Raw genomic sequence first — 24,009 nt, forward strand, 5'->3', positions numbered from 1 at the left:
ATGTGTTTGAATATAGTGTATTGATGTGTTTGAATATAGTATATTGATATGTTTGAGAGTTGAATATAGTGTATTGATATGTTTGAGGGTTGAATATAGTGTATTGATATGTTTGAATATAGTGTATTGTTTGAATATAGTGTATTGATATGTTTGAATATAGTGTATTGTTTGAATATATTGTATTGATGTGTTTGAATATAGTGTATTGATGTGTTTGAATATAGTGTATTGATATGTTTGAATATAGTGTATTGATATGTTTGAATATAGTGTATTGATGTGTTTTAATATAGTGTATTGATGTGTTTTAATATAGTGTATTGATGTGTTTGAATATAGTGTATTGATATGTTTGAATATAGTGTATTGATGGGTTTTAATATAGTGTATTGATGTGTTTGAATATAGTGTATTGAAATGTTTGAGAGTTGAATAAGGTGTATTGATATGTTTGAGGGTTGAATATAGTGTATTGGTTGAAAATAGTGTATTGATATGCTTGAATATAGTGTATTGATATGTTTGAGAGTTGAATATAGTGTATTGAAATGCTTGAATATAGTGTATTGATATGGTTGAATATAGTGTATTGATATGTTTGAGAGTTGAATATAGTGTATTGAAATGCTTGAATATAGTGTATTGATATGGTTGAATATAGTGTATTGATATGTTTGAGAGTTGAATATAGTGTATTGAAATGCTTGAATATAGTGTATTGATATGGTTGAATATAGTGTATTGATATGTTTGAATATAGTGTATTGATATGTTTGAATATAGTGTATTGATAGAGTTGAATATAGTGTATTGATATGGTTGAATATAGTGTATTGATATGGTTGAATATAGTGTATTGATATGTTTGAGAGTTGAATATAGTGTATTGGTATGTTTGAGGATTGAATATAGTGTATTGAAATGTTTGAATATAGTGTATTGATATGGTTGAATATAGTGTATTGATATGTTTGAATATAGTGTATTGATATGTTTGAATATAGTGTATTGATAGAGTTGAATATAGTGTATTGATATGGTTGAATATAGTGTATTGATATGTTTGAGAGTTGAATATAGTGTATTGAAATGTTTGAATATAGTGTATTGATATGGTTGAATATAGTGTATTGATATGTTTGAATATAGTGTATTGATATGTCTAAATATAGTGTATTGATGTGTTTGAATATAGTGTATTGATATGTTTGAGGGTTGAATATAGTGTATTGATATGTTTGAGAGTTGAATGTAGTGTATTGAAATGTTTGAGAGTTGAATATAGTGTATTGATATGTTTGAGAGTTGAATATAGTGTATTGAAATGTTTGAGAGTTGAATATAGTGTATTGATATGTTTGAAGGTTGAATATAGTGTATTGATATGTTTGATTATAGTGTATTGTTTGAATATAGTGTATTGATATGTCTGAATATAGTGTATTGATGTGTTTGAATATAGTGTATTGATGTGTTTGAATATAGTGTATTGATGTGTTTTAATATAGTGTATTGATGTGTTTGAATATAGTGTATTGATATGTTTGAATATAGTGTATTGATATGTTTGAGAGTTGAATATAGTGTATTGATATGTTTGAGAGTTGAATATAGTGTATTGATATGTTTGAGAGTTTAATATAGTGTATTGAAATGTTTGAGAGTTGAATATAGTGTATTGATATGTTTGAAGGTTGAATATAGTGTATTGATATGTTTGAGAGTTGAATATAGTGTATTGATATGTTTGAGAGTTGAATATAGTGTATTGATATGTTTGAGGGTTGAATATAGTGTATTGATATGTTTGAGGGTTGAATATAGTGTATTGATATGTTTGAGGGTTGAATATAGTGTATTGATATGTTTGAGGGTTGAATATCGTGTATTGGTTATTGATTTACCCAGTTGCGTAGCTCCAGCTTCCTGGGGTCCGTCTCTTCCGGAGGTTCAGGTTTGGCCTTGCCTCCTTTGCCCTTCTTGACCCTGGCCTTGCCCTTCCCTGCCCCACCACCTCCACCGCGGGCTGGGCCCGGGCTCTTCGGCTTCTCCTGGGATGCCGTGGTGTTGGCCGCCTGGAAGGTAACACAGGAGGGATGAAAGCCCCTTGTTGACCCAGTTCCCATGGAGCTGTTACAGGTTCCTGCAGTGGAGGTTGTTGTCTCGCCATCACCGTTGGTTAGAGGTTCAGGGTTGTATCCCAAATGGCACCCTATTCCCTATATCGCGCACTAGTTTTGACCAAGTCCCATAGGGCTCTAGACAAAAGTAGTGCACTGTGTTTAGGGAATTTGATGCCATTTGGGGTCAGGTAAAATATTTATTTTGGAATATGGGCGGTTTTTGTGACTTGAGGTCTGCAAGCTGAACTCTATTTAAGCCATATTGTGCAAACTTCCCTCGAACCCACTGATGACAATGAGTGATTTAGGTCAAAGGTCAAGTTGCACGTGCTTATCTGATCTCTGAATCAGATCTCTGAATCAGATCTCTGAATCAGATCTCTGAATCAGACCCATGTTCATTACAACTCTGAATCAGACACTGTTAGACTTGCATGGTGATGTTCATTACAACTCTGAATCAGACACTGTTAGACTTGCATGGTGATGTTCATTACAACTCTGAATCAGACCCTGTTAGACCAGCATGGTGATGTTCATTACAACTCTGAATCAGACCCTGTTAGACCAGCATGGTGATGTTCATTACAACTCTGAATCAGACCCTGTTAGACCAGCATGGTGATGTTCATTACAACTCTGAATCAGACCCTGTTAGACCAGCATGGTGATGTTCATTACAACTCTGAATCAGACCCTGTTAGACCAGCATGGTGATGTTCATTACAACTCTGAATCAGACCCTGTTAGAACAGCATGGTGTTGTTCATTGTGTATCCATGTGTTTCCCAAGTTGTTTATCGACTTACGCTGCCACTCATGGGCCAGTGGTGACCGTAGACGAAGATCTGGCTCCTAGCGATGTCCACTCTGTTCCAGGCCAGGGCGAGACTCAGCTGGTCAGGGGCAGAGGCATTGGTGCCTACAATTAAACACCAACAAGGCTTTTTGGTTTACCCTTGAAACGCTTCACAGCTGTTCAATAGGCTATGGCTGGGATTCAATCAAATGTCTCAATCCCAGCATTCATCTGTTCTGTAGACTATGGCTGGGATTCAAATCAAAAGTTTCAATCCCAGCATTCATCTGTTCTATAGGCTATGACTGGGATTCAAATCAAATGTTTCAATCCCAGCATTCAGCTGTTCTAGAGGCTATGTCTGGGATTCAAATCAAATGTCTCAATCCCAGCGTTCCTGAGAAATATCCTCTATCTGCAAAGTCAGTGGTGTTTAGTGTGAAGTAAAAAAGAGCAGAAGAGCAGTGTTCTTCCCAGGTTACCTTTGAGCAAGGCTGTCAGTATGGACATCTCGATATCCTGCTGGCCCTCTGAGCCCATACGAAACACAGTGATCTAACAGGCCCATGAAAGAACAACAAAAAAAGACACGTGTAAAGGGTCAAGGGTCAACTCTCTTTTTCAGGGATTCAGTGCAGGGATTCTATATTTGTCAGTTTCCTTCTCTGTTCACCTGGACTCACTCATCACCTGTTCATTTCCTCTCCTATATCTGTCAGTTTCCTGCTCTGTTCACCTGGACTCACTCATCACCTGTTCATTTCCTCTCCTATATCTGTCAGTTTCCTTCTCTGTTCACCTGGACTCACTCATCACCTGTTCATTTCCTCTCCTATATCTGTCAGTTTCCTGCTCTGTTCCAACGCTGCTGCATTGTATTGTTGTTGTTGTGTTTTGTTTCTGACGCGGTCCCTGTCTCGTCTCCGTTATAACTAAATGTTCTACTCCCCGTACCTGCTTCCTCTCTCCCGCGTCATTCCGCGTGACAGCGCATACTGTTAAGTGTGTACTTTGGAGAGTGTCGTTCGGAGGGCCTTGAAAAGCTTACGGTGTACTTGATTTTTTGCTTCTTAATCTCTTAATCTCTAGTTTTTCATGTGACAGAAACGCTCATACTAATAAATACTAATAAATACTAATGCTTACTAATACTAATATTAATAAATACTAATACTAATAAATACTAATACTAACAAATATTAATACTAATAAATACTAATACTAATACATACTAATACTAATATATACTAATACTAACAAATACTAATACTAATACATACTAATACTAATACATACTAATAATAACAAATACTAATACTAATAAATACTAATACTAATAAATACTAATATTATACTAATGATTGTGAATGTGTTTTGAGGACATATGGCACTCTCTCTTCAGGCATTTCTTCTATGTTAAATGAAGGAGTGGGTCTTTAAACGCCATTACTGGGGAACGTGTCAAAGGTCAAGCACGGTTTACAACTCTATCGCACGTCAGGGAGACAGTCAGCAGTGTGTGTGTGTGTGTGTGTGTGTGTGTGTGTGTGTGTGTGTGTGCGTGTGTGTGTGTGTGTGTGCGTGTGCGTGTGCGTGTGTGTGTGTGCGTGTGTGTGTGTGTGTGTGTGTGTGAGCGTGTGCATGTTAAGTGAAGTCAGAAGCCTCTCATTGTGAATTGTGTCTCTGAATAACAGGAGCTGTCCTTATAAACCACAGACACACCCTGCAGTACATAACAAGCCCTTCAGAGTTAACAACCCCCTTAGTAAGATAACAGTATAGTCCTTGTTGTTGCCCAGACCATCCCAAATGCAATAAGACTGCAGGCCTGTCACATGCCAGCAAGGAATGCACTGCTAATAGCACAATTATGTCTGTTGAAAGTTTTCAGAACCAAACCAATCCAAAGATTCACTGATAATGAGCTAAGTGTCGCAGCTCCATGACTGGCCCCTCATGATAGCTCCACCACCAGGCCCTTGTGATAGCTCCACCACCAGGCCCTTGTGATAGCTCCACCACCAGGCCCTCGTGATAGCTCCACCACCAGGCCCTCGAGATAGCTCCACCACTAGGCCCTGGTGATAGCTCCACCACAAGGCCCTGGTGATAGCTCCATCACTAGGCCCTGGTGATAGCTCTACCACCAGGCCCTCGTGATAGCTCCACCACTAGGCCCTCGTGATAGCTCTACCACCAGGCCCTCGTGATAGATCCACCACAAGGCCCTGGTGATAGCTCCACCACTAGGCACTCGTGATAGCTCTACCACTAGGCCCTCACGATGGCTCCACCACTAGGCCCTCGTGACGGCTCCACCACCAGGCCCTCGTGATAGCTCTACCACCAGGCCCTCGTGATAGATCCACCACAAGGCCCTGGTGATAGCTCCACCACTAGGCCCTTGTGATAGCTCTACCACCAGGCCCTCGTGATAGCTCCACCACCAGGCACTCGTGATAGCTCTACCACTAGGCCCTCATGATGGCTACACCACTAGGCCCTCGTGACGGCTCCACCACCAGGCCCTCGTGATAGCTCTACCACCAGGCCCTCGTGATAGATCCACCACAAGGCCCTGGTGATAGCTCCACCACTAGGCCCTCGGGATAGCTCTACCACTAGGCCCTCATGATGGCTCCACCACTAGGCCCTCGTGACAGCTCCACCACAGGGCCCTCGTGATAACTCTACCACCAGGCCCTCGTGACAGCTCCACCACCAGGCCCTCGTGATAGCTCCACCACCAGGCCCTCGAGATAGCTCCACCACTAGGCCCTGGTGATAGCTCCATCACAAGGCCCTGGTGATATCTCAACTAACAAGGCCCTGGTGATAGCTCTACCACCAGGCCCTTGGGATAGCTCCATCACTAGGCCCTCGTGATAGCTCTACTACCAGGCCCTCATGATGGCTCCATCACTAGGCCCTCGTGATAGCTCCACCACCAGGCCCTCGTGATAGCTCTACCACCAGGCCCTCGTGATAGCTCCACCACCAGGCCCTCGTGATAGCTCCACCACCAGGCCCTCGAGATAGCTCCACCACTAGGCCCTGGTGATAGCTCCACCACAAGGCCCTGGTGATAGCTCCACCACAAGGCCCTGGTGATAGCTCCATCACTAGGCCCTGGTGATAGCTCCACCACAAGGCCCCGGTGATAGCTCCATCACTAGGCCCTGGTGATAGCTCTACCACCAGGCCCTCGTGATAGCTCCACCACTAGGCCCTGGTGATAGCTCCACCACTAGGCCCTCGTGATAGCTCCACCACCAGGCCCTGGTGATAGCTCTACCACCAGGCCCTGGTGATAGCTCCACCACCAGGCCCTCGTGATAGCTCCACCACTAGGCCCTCGTGATAGCTCTACCACCAGGCCCTCGTGATAGCTCTACCATCCATCTCCATGATATCTAGTTGTACCTGACTAATTTCCCACGCATCCCCCAGTCTAGATACCAATCTATATACTGTCATTCAGACTGTTATATACTGTAATGTAATGGACTGTCATTCAGACTGTTGTATACTGTAATGTAATGGACTGTCATTCAGACTGTTGTATACTGTAATGTAATGGACTGTCATTCAGACTGTTATATACTGTAATGTAGTGGACTGTCATTCAAACTGTTATATACTGTAATGTAATGGACTGTCATTCAAACTGTTATATACTGTCATTCAGACTGTTATATACTGTAATGTAGTGGACTGTCATTCAGACTGTTATATACTGTAATGTAATGGACTGTCATTCAGACTGTTGTATACTGTAATGTAATGGACTGTCATTCAGACTGTTGTATACTGTAATGTAATGGACTGTCATTCAGACTGTTATATACTGTAATGTAGTGGACTGTCATTCAAACTGTTGTATACTGTAATGTAATGGACTGTCATTCAGACTGTTATATACTGTAATGTAGTGGACTGTCATTCAGACTGTTATATACTGTAATGTAGTGGACTGTCATTCAGACTGTTATATACTGTAATGTAGTGAGTGGACTGTCATTCAGACTGTTATATACTGTAATGTAGTGGACTGTCATTCAGACTGTTATATACTGTAATGTAGTGGACTGTCATTCAAACTGTTATATACTGTAATGTAGTGAGTGGACTGTCATTCAGACTGTTATATACTGTAATGTAGTGGACTGTCATTCAGACTGTTATATACTGTAATGTAGTGGACTGTCATTCAGACTGTTATATACTGTCATTCAGACTGTTATATACTGTAATGTAATGGACTGTCATTCAGACTGTTATATACTGTAATGTAGTGAGTGGACTGTCATTCAGACTGTTATATACTGTCATTCAGACTGTTATATACTGTCATTCAGACTGTTATATACTGTCATTCAGACTGTTATATAATGTAATGTAGTGGACTGTCATTCAGACTGTTATATACTGTAATGTAGTGAGTGGACTGTCATTCAGACTGTTATATACTGTCATTCAGACTGTTATATACTGTCATTCAGACTGTTATATACTGTCATTCAGACTGTTATATACTGTAATGTAGTGGACTGTCATTCAGACTGTTATATACTGTCATTCAGACTGTTATATACTGTCATTCAGACTGTTATATAATGTAATGTAGTGGACTGTCATTCAGACTGTTATATACTGTAATGTAGTGAGTGGACTGTCATTCAGACTGTTATATACTGTCATTCAGACTGTTATATACTGTAATGTAGTGGACTGTCATTCAGACTGTTATATACTGTAATGTACTGGACTGTCATTCAGACTGTTATATACTGTAATGTAGTGGACTGTCATTCAGACTGTTATATACTGTAATGTAGTGGACTGTCATTCAGACTGTTATATACTGTAATGTAGTGGACTGTCATTCAGACTGTTATATACTGTAATGTAATGGACTGTCATTCAGACTGTTATATACTGTAATGTAGTGAGTGGACTGTCATTCAGACTGTTATATACTGTAATGTAGTGGACTGTCATTCAGACTGTTATATACTGTAATGTAATGGACTGTCATTCAGACTGTTATATACTGTAATGTAGTGAGTGGACTGTCATTCAGACTTTTATATACTGTAATGTAATGGACTGTCATTCAGACTGTTATATACTGTAATGTAATGGACTGTCATTCAGACTGTTATATACTGTCATTCAGACTGTTATATACTGTAATGTAATGGACTGTCATTCAGACTGTTATATACTGTAATGTTGTGGACTGTCATTCAGACTGTTATATATTGTAATGTAGTGGACTGTCATTCAGACTGTTATATACTGTAATGTAATGGACTGTCATTCAAACTTTTATATACTGTAATGTAGTGAGTGGACTGTCATTCAGACTGTTATATACTGTAATGTTGTGGACTGTCATTCAGACTGTTACATACTGTAATGTAGTGGACTGTCATTCAGACTGTTATATACTGTAATGTAGTGGACTGTCATTCAGACTGTTATATACTGTAATGTAATGGACTGTCATTCAGACTGTTATATACTGTAATGTAATGGACTGTCATTCAGACTGTTATATACTGTAATGTAGTGGACTGACATTCAGACTGTTATATACTGTAATGTAGTGGACTGTCATTCAGACTGTTATATACTGTAATGTAGTGGACTGTCATTCAGACTGTTATATACTGTAATGTAATGGACTGTCATTCAGACTGTTATATACTGTAATGTAATGGACTGTCATTCAGACTGTTATATACTGTAATGTAATGGACTGTCATTCAGACTGTTATATACTGTCATTCAGACTGTTATATACTGTAATGTAATGGACTGTCATTCAGACTAAGTGAAAGGGAGGGATTGATTAATAAAAGTGGGCCTAGGTCAGATACATCAACAGGAAGTTAGGACGGGAGGTCAGATACATCAACAGGAAGTTAGGACGGGAGGTCAGATACATCAACAGGAAGTTAGGACGGGAGGTCAGATACATCAACAGGAAGTTAGGACGGGAGGTCAGATACATCAACAGGAAGTTAGGACGGGAGGTCAGATACATCGACAGGAAGTTAGGACGGGAGGTCAGATACATCGACAGGAAGTTTGGATGGGAGGTCAGATACATCAACAGGAAGTTAGGATTGGAGGTTAGATACATCGACAGGATGTTAGGGACGGGAGGTCAGATACATCAGCAGGATGCAGGGATGATGGTGATGTAGATGAAGATGTGAGACATGGATGATGGTGATGTAGTTGAAGATGTGAGACATGGATGATGGTGATGTAGTTGAGCATGTGAGACAGGGATGATGGTGATGTAGTTGAAGATGTGAGACATGGATGATGGTGATGTAGTTGAGCATGTGAGACAGGGATGATGGTGATGTAGTTGAAGATATGAGACATGGATGATGGTGATGTAGTTGAAGATGTGAGACATGGATGATGGTGATGTAGTTGAAGATGTGAGACAGGGATGATGGTGATGTTGTTGAAGATGTGAGACAGGGATGATGGTGATGTAGTTGAAGATGTGAGACAGGGATGATGGTGATGTAGTTGAAGATGTGAGACATGGATGATGGTGATGTAGTTGAAGATGTGAGACATGGATGATGGTGATGTAGTTGAGCATGTGAGACAGGGATGATGGTGATGTAGTTGAAGATGTGAGACATGGATGATGGTGATGTAGTTGAGCATGTGAGACAGGGATGATGGTGATGTAGTTGAAGATATGAGACATGGATGATGGTGATGTAGTTGAAGATGTGAGACATGGATGATGGTGATGTAGTTGAAGATGTGAGACAGGGATGATGGTGATGTTGTTGAAGATGTGAGACAGGGATGATGGTGATGTAGTTGAAGATATGAGACATGGATGATGGTGATGTAGTTGAAGATGTGAGACATGGATGATGGTGATGTAGTTGAAGATGTGAGACAGGGATGATGGTGATGTTGTTGAAGATGTGAGACAGGGATGATGGTGATGTAGTTGAAGATGTGAGACATGGATGATGGTGATGTAGTTGAAGATGTGAGACAGGGATGATGGTGATGTAGTTGAAGATGTGAGACATGGATGATGGTGATGTTGTTGAGCATGTGAGACATGGATGATGGTGATGTAGTTGAAGATGTGAGACATGGATGATGGTGATGTAGTTGAGCATGTGAGACATGGATGATGGTGATGTAGTTGAAGATGTGAGACATGGATGATGGTGATGTAGTTGAGCATGTGAGACAGGGATGATGGTGATGTAGTTGAAGATGTGAGAAATGGATGATGGTGATGTAGTTGAGCATGTGAGACATGGATGATGGTGATGTAGTTGAAGATGTGAGACATGGATGATGGTGATGTAGTTGAAGATGTGAGACAGGGATGATGGTGATGTAGTTGAAGATGTGAGACAGGGATGATGGTGATGTAGTTGAAGATGTGAGACATGGATGATGGTGATGTAGTTGAGCATGTGAGACATGGATGATGGTGATGTAGTATAAAGATGTGAGATGGGGATGATGGTGATGTAGTTGAGCATGTGAGACATGGATGATGGTGATGTAGTTGAGATGTGAGACATGGATGATGGTGATGTAGTTGAGCATGTGAGACATGGATGATGGTGATATAGATGAAGATACAAGACAGGGATGATGGTGATGTAGTTGAAGATGTGAGACGGGGATGATGGTGATGTAGTTGAAGATGTGAGACATGGATGATGGTGATGTAGTTGAAGATGTGAGACATGGATGATGGTGATGTAGTTGAGCATGTGAGACATGGATGATGGTGATGTAGTTGAAGATGTGAGACATGGATGATGGTGATGTAGTTGAAGATATGAGACAGGGATGATGGTGATGTAGTTGAGCATGTGAGACATGGATGATGGTGATGTAGTTGAGCATGTGAGACATGGATGATGGTGATGTAGTTGAAGATGTGAGACATGGATGATGGTGATGTAGTTGAAGATGTGAGACAGGGATGATGGTGATGTAGTTGAAGATGTGAGACATGGATGATGGTGATGTAGTTGAAGATGTGAGACAGGGATGATGGTGATGTAGTTGAGCATGTGAGACATGGATGATGGTGATGTAGTTGAAGATATGAGACAGGGATGATGGTGATGTAGTTGAAGATGTGAGACAGGGATGATGGTGATGTAGTTGAAGATGTGAGACAGGGATGATGGTGATGTAGTTGAAGATGTGAGACAGGGATGATGGTGATGTAGATGAAGATATGAGACATGGATGATGGTGATGTAGTTGAAGATATGAGACAGGGATGATGGTGATGTAGTTGAGCATGTGAGACATGGATGATGGTGATGTAGTTGAAGATGTGAGATGGGGATGATGGTGATGTAGTTGAAGATGTGAGACATGGATGATGGTGATGTAGTTGAAGATGTGAGACATGGATGATGGTGATGTTGTTAAAGAAGCTGGGAGACAGTGAAGATGTTAGTTCATGTTATTGTTGTTTATGACGACATATTCTTCAACTGTAGTTTATGGGGACACTGATTATGGGATGCAGGGTTTATGAAGTAGAATGGTGTCAGGGGTTCAATGATGATGGATATTGGTTGTGTTGACTTATTACATGTAGAGGGTCAAATGATTGTACACGTGACACATGAATGACGATACAGGATGACACAAATAAATGGGACGGTTTTATTGATGCATCAAATTAACATAAAACAATTCAATTATTAAATTGTCGCTTTACTTTCATCACAAATTATAATCTTTAATGTTCGAAAATATTTTGAATACATTAGGTTTTTACTTACAGTATGTGGTAAAAAAGAGTTTCTAAAATGTACTAAAAAACATTTTAACTACCAAATTGTCTAGATACTAAAACCGTCACTTATGACGCACGCAATGCATTGTGGACAGGAATTCTAAGTGTTATGCTAATGTCGTTTATGGGAACATATCCTGTATAATAATGTCTTCCCTACTCACCAGAGATCGTTTCTTCATGCATTCCATCACCATGAGGAAGATCTGCTGGGCCTGACCGCGGTTGTAGTTAAACGTCTTCTGTATGGTGACCAGGAGCTGGTCCTTCACGCTATCACTGACCAGGCTGAGGGGAGACAGAGAGACTGGTCAGACCACCTCTATAGTCTACTCTTTAGACTGACCAAGCTGAGGGGAGACAGAGAGACTGGTCAGACCACCTCTACAGTCTACTCTTTAGACTGACCAGGCTGAGGGGAGACAGAGAGACTGGTCAGACCACCTCTACAGTCTACTCTTTAGACTGACCAAGCTGAGGGGAGACAGAGAGACTGGTCAGACCACCTCTATAGTCTACTCTTTAGACTGACCAAGCTGAGGGGAGACAGAGAGACTGGTCAGACCACCTCTACAGTCTACTCTTTAGACTGACCAAGATGAGGGGAGACAGAGAGACTGGTCAGACCACCTCTACAGTCTACTCTTTAGACTGACCAGGCTGAGGGGAGACAGAGAGACTGGTCAGACCACCTCTACAGTCTACTCTTTAGACCGACCAAGCTGAGGAGAGACAGAGAGACTGGTCAGACCACCTCTACAGTCTACTCTTTAGACCGACCAAGCTGAGGAGAGACAGAGAGACTGGTCAGACCACCTCTACAGTCTACTCTTTAGACTGACCAAGCTGAGGGGAGACAGAGAGACTGGTCAGACCACCTCTACAGTCTACTCTTTAGACTGACCAAGCTGAGGGGAGACAGAGAGACTGGTCAGACCACCTCGACAGTCTACTCTTTAGACCGACCAAGCTGAGGGGAGACAGAGAGACTGGTCAGACCACCTTGACAGTCTACTCTTTAGATTTACCAAGCTGAGGGGAGACAGAGAGACTGGTCAGACCACCTCTACAGTCTACTCTTTAGACTGACCAAGCTGAGGGGAGACAGAGAGACTGGTCAGACCACCTTGACAGTCTACTCTTTAGACGGACCAAGCTGAGGGGAGACAGAGAGACTGGTCAGACCACCTCTACAGTCTACTCTTTAGACTGACCAAGCTGAGGGGAGACAGAGAGACTGGTCAGACCACCTCTACAGTCTACTCTTTAGACTGACCAAGCTGAGGGGAGACAGAGAGACTGGTCAGACCACCTCTACAGTCTACTCTTTAGACTGACCAAGCTGAGGGGAGACAGAGAGACTGGTCAGACCACCTCTACAGTCTACTCTTTAGACTGACCAAGCTGAGGGGAGACAGACTGGTCAGACCACCTCTACAGTCTACTCTTTAGACTGACCAAGCTGAGGGGAGACAGAGAGACTGGTCAGACCACCTCGACAGTCTACTCTTTAGACTGACCAAGCTGAGGGGAGACAGAGAGACTGGTCAGACCACCTCTATAGTCTACTCTTTAGACCGACCAAGCTGAGGAGAGACAGAGAGACTGGTCAGACCACCTCTACAGTCTACTCTTTAGACCGACCAAGCTGAGGGGAGACAGAGAGACTGGTCAGACCACCTCTATAGTCTACTCTTTAGACTGACCAAGCTGAGGAGAGACAGAGAGACTGGTCAGACCACCTCTATAGTCTACTCTTTAGACTGACCAAGCTGAGGGGAGACAGAGAGACTGGTCAGACCACCTCTACAGTCTTCTCTTTAGACTGACCAAGCTGAGGGGAGACAGAGAGACTGGTCAGACCAACTCTATAGTCTACTCTTTAGACTGACCAAGCTGAGGGGAGACAGAGAGACTGGTCAGACCACCTCTACAGTCTACTCTTTAGACTGACCAAGCTGAGGGGAGACAGAGAGACTGGTCAGACCACCTCTACAGTCTACTCTTTAGACTGACCAAGCTGAGGGGAGACAGAGAGACTGGTCAGACCACCTCTATAGTCTACTCTTTAGACTGACCAAGCTGAGGGGAGACAGAGAGACTGGTCAGACCACCTCTACAGTCTACTCTTTAGACTGACCAAGCTGAGGGGAGACAGAGAGACTGGTCAGACCACCTCTACAGTCTACTCTTTAGACTGACCAAGCTGAGGGGAGACAGAGAGACTGGTCAGACCACCTCTACAGTCTACTCTTTAGACTGACCAAGCTGAGGGGAGACAGAGAGACTGGTCAGACCACCTCTACAGTCTACTCTTTAGACTGACCAAGCTGAGGGGAGACAGAGAGACTGGTCAGACCACCTCTACAGTCTACTCTTTAGACTGACCAAGCTGAGGGGAGACAGAGAGACTGGTCAGACCACCTCTACAGTCTACTCTTTAGACTGACCAAGCTGAGGAGAGACAGAGAGACTGGTCAGACCACCTCTACAGTCTACTCTTTAGACTGACCAAGCTGAGGGGAGACAGAGAGACTGGTCAGACCACCTCTACAGTCTACTCTTTAGACTGACCAAGCTGAGGGGAGACAGAGAGACTGGTCAGACCACCTCTACAGTCTACTCTTTAGACTGACCAAGCTGAGGGGAGACAGAGAGACTGGTCAGACCACCTCTACAGTCTACTCTTTAGACTGACCAAGCTGAGGGGAGACAGAGAGACTGGTCAGACCACCTCTACAGTCTACTCTTTAGACTGACCAAGCTGAGGGGAGACAGAGAGACTGGTCAGACCACCTCTACAGTCTACTCTTTAGACTGACCAAGCTGAGGGGAGACAGAGAGACTGGTCAGACCACCTCTACAGTCTACTCTTTAGACTGACCAAGCTGAGGGGAGACAGAGAGACTGGTCAGACCACCTCTACAGTCTACTCTTTAGACTGACCAAGCTGAAGGGAGACAGAGAGACTGGTCAGACCACCTCTACAGTCTACTCTTTAGACTGACCAAGCTGAGGGGAGACAGAGAGACTGGTCAGACCACCTCTACAGTCTACTCTTTAGACTGACCAAGCTGAGGCGAGACAGAGAGACTGGTCAGACCACCTCTACAGTCTACTCTTTAGACTGACCAGGCTGAGGGGAGACAGAGAGACTGGTCAGACCACCTCTATAGTCTACTCTTTAGACTGACCAAGCTGAGGGGAGACAGAGAGACTGGTCAGACCACCTCTATAGTCTACTCTTTAGACTGACCAAGCTGAGGGGAGACAGAGAGACTGGTCAGACCACCTCTATAGTCTACTCTTTAGACTGACCAAGCTGAGGGGAGACAGAGAGACTGGTCAGACCACCTCTACAGTCTACTCTTTAGACTGACCAAGCTGAGGGGAGACAGAGAGACTGGTCAGACCACCTCTACAGTCTACTCTTTAGACTGACCAAGCTGAGGGGAGACAGAGAGACTGGTCAGACCACCTCTACAGTCTACTCTTTAGACTGACCAAGCTGAGGGGAGACAGAGAGACTGGTCAGACCACCTCTACAGTCTACTCTTAAGACTGACCAAGCTGAGGGGAGACAGAGAGACTGGTCAGACCACCTCTACAGTCTACTCTTTAGACTGACCAAGCTGAGGGGAGACAGAGAGACTGGTCAGACCACCTCTACAGTCTACTCTTTAGACTGACCAAGCTGAGGGGAGACAGAGAGACTGGTCAGACCACCTCTACAGTCTACTCTTAAGACTGACCAAGCTGAGGGGAGACAGAGAGACTGGTCAGACCACCTCTATAGTTTACTCTTCAGGCTTAGAAAATGCTCAAAAGATTCTTGTTATATTCCATTTGAAAGAATTTGCAATGTGCTTCAGTTTGGAGTTTACATTCTTAGTACTATTCAGTTGGTTCCATTGTACCTCCATCAATTTTATTATATTTTTATTTAACCTTTATGTAACTATTTAATTAATTTAACTTAATTTAACTTAATAACTTCATCAATTAATTTAGCTTAATTAATTTAACTTTATTTAACTCAGTTAAGAGCAAATTCATCAGAACACAGCCCTGTTCTAGTTCTGTTTCTGCTCGTGTGGACATTAGATCACAGCCCTGTTCTAGTTCTGTTCCTGCTAGTGTGGACATTAGATCACAGCCCTGTTCTAGTTCTGGTTCTGCTCGTGTGGACATTAGATCACAGCCCTGTTCTAGTTCTGTTTCTGCTGGTGTGGACATTAGATCACAGCCCTGTTCTAGTTCTGTTTCTGCTCGTGTGGACATTAGATCACAGCCCTGTTCTAGTTCTGTTTCTGCTAGTGTGGACATTAGATCACAGCCCTGTTCTAGTTCTGTTTCTGCCAGTGTGGACATTAGATCACAGCCCTGTTCTAGTTCTGTTTCTGCTGGTGTGGACATTAGATCACAGCCCTGTTCTAGTTCTGTTTCTGCTCGTGTGGACATCAGATCACAGCCCTGTTCTAGTTCTGTTTCTGCTAGTGTGGACATTAGAACACAGCCCTGTTCTAGTTCTGTTTCTGCTAGTGTGGACATTAGATCACAGCCCTGTTCTAGTTCTGTTTCTGCTAGTGTGGACATCAGATCACAGCCCTGTTCTAGTTCTGTTTCTGCTAGTGTGGACATCAGATCACAGCCCTGTTCTAGTTCTGTTTCTGCTAGTGTGGACATTAGATCACAGCCCTGTTCTAGTTCTGTTTCTGCTAGTGTGGACATTAGATCACAGCCCTGTTCTAGTTCTGTTTCTGCCAGTGTGGACATTAGATCACAGCCCTGTTCTAGTTCTGTTTCTGTTAGTGTGGACATTAGATGACAGCCCTGTTCTAGTACTGTTTCTGTTAGTGTGGACATTAGAACACAGCCCTGTTCTAGTTCTGTTTCTGCTAGTGTGGACATTAGATCACAGCCCTGTTCTAGTTCTGTTTCTGCTAGTGTGGACATTAGATCCCAGCCCTGTTCTAGTTCTGTTTCTGCTAGTGTGGACATCAGATCACAGCCCTGTTCTAGTTCTGTTTCTGCTAGTGTGGACATTAGATCACAGCCCTGTTCTAGTTCTGTTTCTGCTAGTGTGGACATTAGATCCCAGCCCTGTTCTAGTTCTGTTTCTGTTAGTGTGGACATTAGATCACAGCCCTGTTCCCTGTTCTGTTTCTCATCCAACATCCTATATACTGTCTCTAACATGAATTTGACATGTGTCTGACATATATTTGACATATATTTCACATGTATTTGAAATATATCTGACATGTATTTTACATATATTTTACATGTATCTGAAATATATTTGACATAAATTTGACATATATTTCACATGTTTTTGACATGTATTTCACATGTATCTGACATGTATCTGACATGTATCTGACATGTATTTGACATGTATTTGACATGTATTTGATATGTTTTTAAGCATATATTTTTTTGCAGGTATGCGACCCAGGTCTGTTTCTCACCCGTCGTCCTCAGAGTATCTGTGTGCGAAGGAGATGATGTCAGAGGCCCGTCCACTGCCGTCACAGACCACCACCGGGACAGGGGGGTCCTCCCTCAGGCTCTCCAGGACTATGGAGATGACGTTGGGACCCCCCTCCAGGATCAGACAGACCAGAGGCACCCCCTGACCCAGACCTGGCAGAGGCAGACAAAACAGCATGTTATAGACCCCCTGACCTGGCAAGGGCAGACAAAACAACATGACCCCTGACCTGACAGAGGCAGACAAAACAACATGACCCCTGACCTGGCAGAGGCAGACAAAACAACATGTTATAGACCCCCTGACCTGGCAAGGGCAGACAAAACAACATGACCCCTGACCTGACAGAGGCAGACAAAATAACATGACCCCTGACCTGGCAGAGGCATACACAACAACATGACCCCTGACCTGACAGAGGCAGACAAAACAACATGGCCCCTGACCTGGCAGAGACATACACAACAACATGACCCCTGACCTGGCAGGGACATACACAACAACATGACCCCCTGACCATGACCTGACAGAGACAGACACAACAACATGACCCCTGACGTGGCAGAGACATACACAACAACATGACCCCTGACCTGGCAGAGACAGACACACCAACATGACCCCCTGACCCCTAGCCTGGCAGAGACAGACACAACAACATGACCCCCTGACCCCTAGCCTGGCAGAGACAGACACAACAACATGTTATAATGACGAAAAAGACAAATAGCAGCAAAACAAAGTTCCCAGACTTCGTTTTTTTTTAAAGCTTATTTCTAAATGGCAATAAATTTGAACCTTGAATAATTTTCATAATGCCTCCTAATTAGTTCATGTTGTTAGGCCTCAGACACACAGTGCTGTCTGTAGTCAGTATGTGGTCCTCAGCGGTGCTGTCTGTAGTCAGTATGTGGTCCTCAGCGGTGCTGTCTGTAGTCAGTATGTGGTCCTCAGCGGTGCTGTCTGTAGTCAGTATGTGGTCAGTATGTGGTTCTCAGCGGTGCTGTCTGTAGTCAGTACGTGGTCCTCAGCGGTGCTGTCTGTAGTCAGTATGTGGTCCTCAGCGGTGCTGTCTGTAGTCAGTATGTGGTCAGTATGTGGTTCTCAGCGGTGCTGTCTGTAGTCAGTACGTGGTCCTCAGTGGTGCTGTCTGTAGTCAGCATGTGGTCCTCAGCGGTGCTGCCTGTAGTCAGTATGTGGTCCTCAGCGGTGCTGTCTGTAGTCAGTATGTGGTCCTCAGCGGTGCTGTCTGTAGTCAGTATGTGGTCCTCAGCGGTGCTGTCTGTAGTCAGTATGTGGTCCTCAGCAGTGCTGTCTGTAGTCAGCATGTGGTCCTCAGCGGTGCTGTCTGTAGTCAGTATGTGGTCCTCAGCGGTGCTGTCTGTAGTCAGTATGTGGTCCTCAGCGGTGCTGTCTGTAGTCAGTATGTGGTCCTCAGTGGTGCTGCCCGTATCAGTATGTGGTCCTCAGCGGTGCTGTCTGTAGTCAGTATGTGGTCCTCAGCGGTGCTGTCTGTAGTCAGTATGTGGTCCTCAGCGGTGCTGTCTGTAGCCAGCATGTGGTCCTCAGTGGTGCTGTCTGTAGTCAGTATGTGGTCCTCAGTGGTGCTGCCTGTAGTCAGTACGTGGTCCTCAGCGGTGCTGTCTGTAGTCAGTATGTGGTCCTCAGCGGTGCTGTCTGTAGTCAGTATGTGGTCCTCAGCGGTGCTGTCTGTAGTCAGTATGTGGTCCTCAGCAGTGCTGTCTGTAGTCAGTATGTGGTCCTCAGCGGTGCTGTCTGTAGTCAGTATGTGGTCCTCAGCGGTGCTGTCTGTAGTCAGTATGTGGTCGTCAGCGGTGCTGTCTGTAGTCAGCATGTGGTCCTCAGCGGTGCTGTCTGTAGTCAGCATGTGGTCCTCAGCGGTGCTGTCTGTAGTCAGTATGTGGTCCTCAGCGGTGCTGTCTGTAGTCAGCATGTGGTCCTCAGCGGTGCTGTCTGTAGTCAGTACGTGGTCCTCAGCGGTGCTGTCTGTAGTCAGTACGTGGTCCTCAGCGGTGCTGTCTGTAGTCAGTACGTGGTCCTCAGCGGTGCTGTCTGTAGTCAGTACGTGGTTCTCATAGGCCTCAGACACAGTATTAATGTCAGGGTAGTTGAAGTCAGAGGTGACAGCTGAGCATCCCTTTGTTGTCCCTGCCTTATCATGATCTCCAGGCATAGGATGACAAAGGGAAACCCACAGGTCACATAGATCAGCTCCTCGCCGGGGTACAGCAGTGCAGGACAGGCTCTCTCTGATCAACACACCTAAAGAAGCCTGGACTATGACAATACGAGGGTATGTTGTATCTATGACACAAACACTGGGTATAGTTCCAACATTAGCATTAACATTAGATGATTCATGGTAAATATGAAGCTGTTCTGGTCTGAGACCTGAAGACTTGTTGTTAGTTAGCTCCCTGAGCTAATGCCTTGGTCTTTAGCTCAACGGGCTTACACTGCCTGGTGTCACACAGACAACCCCACCACCACCAATCTGTCAGACTTACGTGTGTTGATCTTCTGCAGGGAGATGTGTTTCTCCAGCTGACGGCGAAGACGGACCTCAGCGCCGTACTTTCCGTGGGTCCCGTTATCTGCTAGGATGAAGTGGGAGTGGCTGTTGTTGAGGACAGACAGCTTGGACATGGGGTTGGACATGGCCTGGTACGGACGTGTCACCTGGGTGGGAGACATAGAATAACATCATGTTAACGTGGAGTTGATTTGAGGAGTTGATTTGAGGAGTTGAATTGAAGGTGGGGAGTATAGTTGAGTTGAATTGAGTTGAGGAGTTGAATTGAGTTGAGGAGTTGAATTTTTTATTTTAATTTTAATTTTATTTTATTTCACCTTTATTTAACCAGGTAGGCTAGTTGAGAACAAGTTCTCATTTGCAACTGTGACCTGGCCAAGATAAAGCATAGCAGTGTGAACAGACAACACAGAGTTACACATCGAGTAAACAATAAACAAGTCAATAACACAGTAGAAAAAAAGGGGAGTCTATATACAATGTGTGCAAAAGGCATGAGGAGGTAGGCGAATAATTACAACATTGCAGATTAACACTGGAGTGATAAATGATCAGATGGTCATGTACAGGTAGAGATATTGATGTGCAAAAGAGCAGAAAAGCAAATAAATGAAAACAGTATGGAGATGAGGTAGGTATAATTGGGTGGGCTATTTACCGATAAGACTATGTACAGCTGCAGCGATCGGTTAGCTGCTCAGATAGCAGATGTTTGAAGTTGGTGAGGGAGATAAAAGTCTTTGAGTTGAATTTAAATGGAGAATCACACACCTTAACAAGTTCCCAAGTTGCAGTTATCTGTGACTTACGTCTCTTCCTATCAGATCCTCCTTGTTCTCCACGATGCCCCATGGAGCGACCCCGATGGCACATACCTTCCCCCTGGACTTGGAGGAGTGGTCCTTCAACGCGTCTCCAACATGCCGGATCACCCCTAGGATACACATGGAGCCCGTTCAGCACTAACAAGAGACGTGGACTCCATTCAGACATTAGTAGAGTGGATTTGGACTCGGACTCAGACTTGAACACTAGGGACTTGGTGCTGGACTCGGACACGGACTTGAACACTAGGGACTTGGTACTCGACTCGGACTCAGACTTGAACACCAGGGACTTGGTACTCAACTTGGGACTCAGACTTGAACACTAGGGACTTTGTACTCGACTCGGACTCAGACTTGAACACTAGGGACTTGGTACTCGACTCGGACTCAGACTTGAACACTAGGGACTTGGTACACGACTCGGACACGGACTTGAACACTAGGGACTTGGTACACAACTCGGACTCAGACTTGAACACTAGGGACTTGGTACTCGACTCGGACACAGACTTGAACACTAGGGACTCGGTGCTGGACTCTGACTCAGACTTGAACACTAGGGACTTGGTATTCGACTCGGACACGGACTTGAACACTAGGGACTCGGTGCTGGACTCGGACTCAGACTTGAACACTAGGGACTTGGTACTCGACTCGGACTCAGACTTGAACACTAGGGACTCGGTACACAACTCGGACTCAGACTTGAACACTAGGGACTTGGTGCTGGACACGGACTCAGACTTGAACACTAGGGACTTGGTACTCGACTCGGACTCAGACTTGAACACTAGGGACTCTGTGCTGGACTCTGACTCAGACTTGAACACTAGGGACTTGGTGCTGGACTCGGACTCAGACTTGAACACTAGGGACTTGGTATTCGACTCGGACACGGACTTGAACACTAGGGACTTGGTCCTCGACTCGGACTCAGACTTGAACACTAGGGACTTGGTGCTGGACTCGGACTCAGACTTGAACACTAGGGACTTGGTACTCAACTCGGACACAGACTTGAACACTAGGGACTTGGTACTCGACTCGGACTCAAGATTTAGTGACTTGCCTACGTTACCGTAGTTTTGCTAGATACCTCAGTGACCATGTCAGTGAATGTAGCACGTCGTTAGCAAACTACAGTACGTACCAGTGCTGACTCCGCCAGTGAGTATCCAGGCTCCGGTGGTGACCGCAGCCTGGATCAGACCCTTCCCAAACACCTGCTTTAGTTTGGGCTGCAGGTCAAAGTTCTGCAGTCCCCCGTGGACGGAGATGAGCAGGGTGGGGAGCTCCAGCTGCCAGTCTTTCACCATCAGGTGGAGCATGTTGTCTGGCTTGGAATCGTACGCCACACGGATGTACTGTAGGGGGAGAGATGGATGGAGAGAGAGGAGGAGTAAATGAGAAAGGAGATGAAGACATTTAATACAAACGCCACATGGATGTACTGTAGGGGAGAGATGGATGGAGAGAGTGAACAAGATGATGGTGGCATGGTTCATGTCTTCATGTCTTCATGGTTCATGTCTTCATGGCTCATGTCTTCATGGTTCATATCTTCATGGTTCATGTCTTCATGTCTTAATGTCTTCATGCTTCATGTCTTCATGTCTTCATGGTTCATGTCTTCATGGTTCATGTCTTCATGGTTCATGTCTTCATGTCTTCATGTCTTCATGTCTTCATGGTTCATGTCTTCATGTCTTCATGGTTCATGTCTTCATGTCTTCATGTCTTCATGGTTCATGTCTTCATGGTTCATGTCTTCATGTCTTCATGTCTTCATGGTTCATGAGGACATTCTATTTCAACTATTGTTTACGTTGAGGAGCGATGAGAGAGATGAGAGAATGAAGGATTGAGGAGGAGAGGAAAAGGGTCAGGAAGTGAATGTATAAATGGAGGATGCTTCAAAGGAATGAAGGAAAGAAAATGGCGTCTAACCATGGCCTTGTTGACATGTCCTCCTCCCTGAAACTCCATGATGCCATATGTGTCTGTGGGCGTGGCCTGTGTGTGTTTAAGCACGGACCAGCGTTCCATGGGCACCGCCCCCTGACCGATCTGACCTGCCTCTTCCGCCGCCCTAGTGGTCGCCCCCGGGATGATGGCCACATGCTGGTTCACTACCTGACCACAACTGCACCTGGAGGTAGAAAGGGAGGACACAGGGGTGGGGGTGGGGAGGGGTGGGGGTTATAAATGCTTATTGCTGGTGTTATATTGCATTATAACCACTTCATAGTGCTTTCTACATGTTGGTTTGTAAAGTGTTAACGGAAGCGTGATGGAATGTGAAACACGAACAGACTGATGGTGTAAACAGCTATGAAAGATGACTAGTAGTAGCATCGTCAACGTAGCATAAAGCTACCTCACCATGTTACTGACAGCTGTTAGGGTTCATGTTTGTGTGCTGACCAATTTCAGCTGCATCTCTGTTTGCTTTTGAGCTATCTGAGGGGGGGGGGGGGGGTTGGTCACGTTAAATCCCCACAATCACCACCATGTGAAAGGATTTGGGCCTTAATAAGGGATTTGGGCCACGTAACGGCAGGTTGTTTATACAATTTTTTTTTTTTTACTGAGAGTGTTTCGGTACGAGTGGAGATTTCATTAAGTCTACGTCCCAAATAGCATCATGTTCCCTTTGTAGTGCACTACGTTTCACAGCTACATTTGATCAGGACTGATAAAACTGCTCTATATAGGGCATAGGATACCACTTGGGATGTACCCTAAATTATACAGCACTCTAAAAACCCAGAGGGTTTTATTTTATTAAACTGGGTCAGTGAAAGCCCTCTCTCTCTCTCTCTCTCTGCCTCAACAAATGATCTGGTGCTCAACATGGAAGCATATGAGAACAGCGAGGAGCCAGGAAAATTGGATCGGTGGAAAGAGGGGCATGAATGGTACCTGTTGGGTTCTGGGAGAACAGGGGCATGAATGGTACCTGTTGGGTTCTGGGAGAACAGGGGCATGAATGGTACCTGTTGGGTTCTGGGAGAACAGGGGCATGAATGGTACCTGTTGGGTTCTGGGAGAACAGGGGCATGAATGGTACCTGTTGGGTTCTGGGAGAACAGGGGCATGAATGGTACCTGTTGGGTTCTGGGAGAACAGGGGCATGAATGGTACCTGTTGGGTTCTGGGAGAACAGGGGCATGAATGGTACCTGTTGGGTTCTGGGTAAAGAGGGGCGTGAATGGTACCTGTTGGGTTCTGGGAGAACAGGGGCATGAATGGTACCTGTTGGGTTCTGGGTAAAGACTGGTGTGAATGGTACCTGTTGGGTTCTGGGAGAACAGGGGCATGAATGGTACCTGTTGGGTTCTGGGTAAAGAGGGGCATGAACGGTACCTGTTGG

At 44.5% G+C, this 24,009-nt stretch overlaps 1 protein-coding gene and 1 pseudogene across 1 annotated transcript; both read right to left on the reverse strand.

Moving 5' to 3' along the window:
- The window catches only part of LOC135536732 (transient receptor potential cation channel subfamily M member 1-like), a 70,980-nt pseudogene extending 64,935 nt beyond the window's left edge, over positions 1-6,045 (reverse strand).
- A 5,581-nt stretch (positions 6,046-11,626) lies between these two features.
- LOC135536734 (transient receptor potential cation channel subfamily M member 1-like) lies at positions 11,627-22,769 on the reverse strand. Its single transcript, XM_064962986.1, has 6 exons — positions 22,584-22,769; positions 21,787-22,000; positions 20,619-20,743; positions 19,784-19,955; positions 17,233-17,407; positions 11,627-12,049 (listed from the first exon to the last, which is right to left on the reverse strand). Exons 1-6 carry the CDS (start codon positions 22,680-22,682, stop codon positions 11,884-11,886), a joined length of 951 nt encoding a protein of 316 aa, XP_064819058.1. The 5' UTR covers positions 22,683-22,769; the 3' UTR covers positions 11,627-11,883.
- Between the last annotated feature and the right edge of the window lie 1,240 nt (positions 22,770-24,009).

Source organism: Oncorhynchus masou, unplaced genomic scaffold (genome assembly GCF_036934945.1).
Source record: "Oncorhynchus masou masou isolate Uvic2021 unplaced genomic scaffold, UVic_Omas_1.1 unplaced_scaffold_657, whole genome shotgun sequence".
NCBI classification, from domain to species: Eukaryota; Metazoa; Chordata; class Actinopteri; order Salmoniformes; family Salmonidae; genus Oncorhynchus; species Oncorhynchus masou.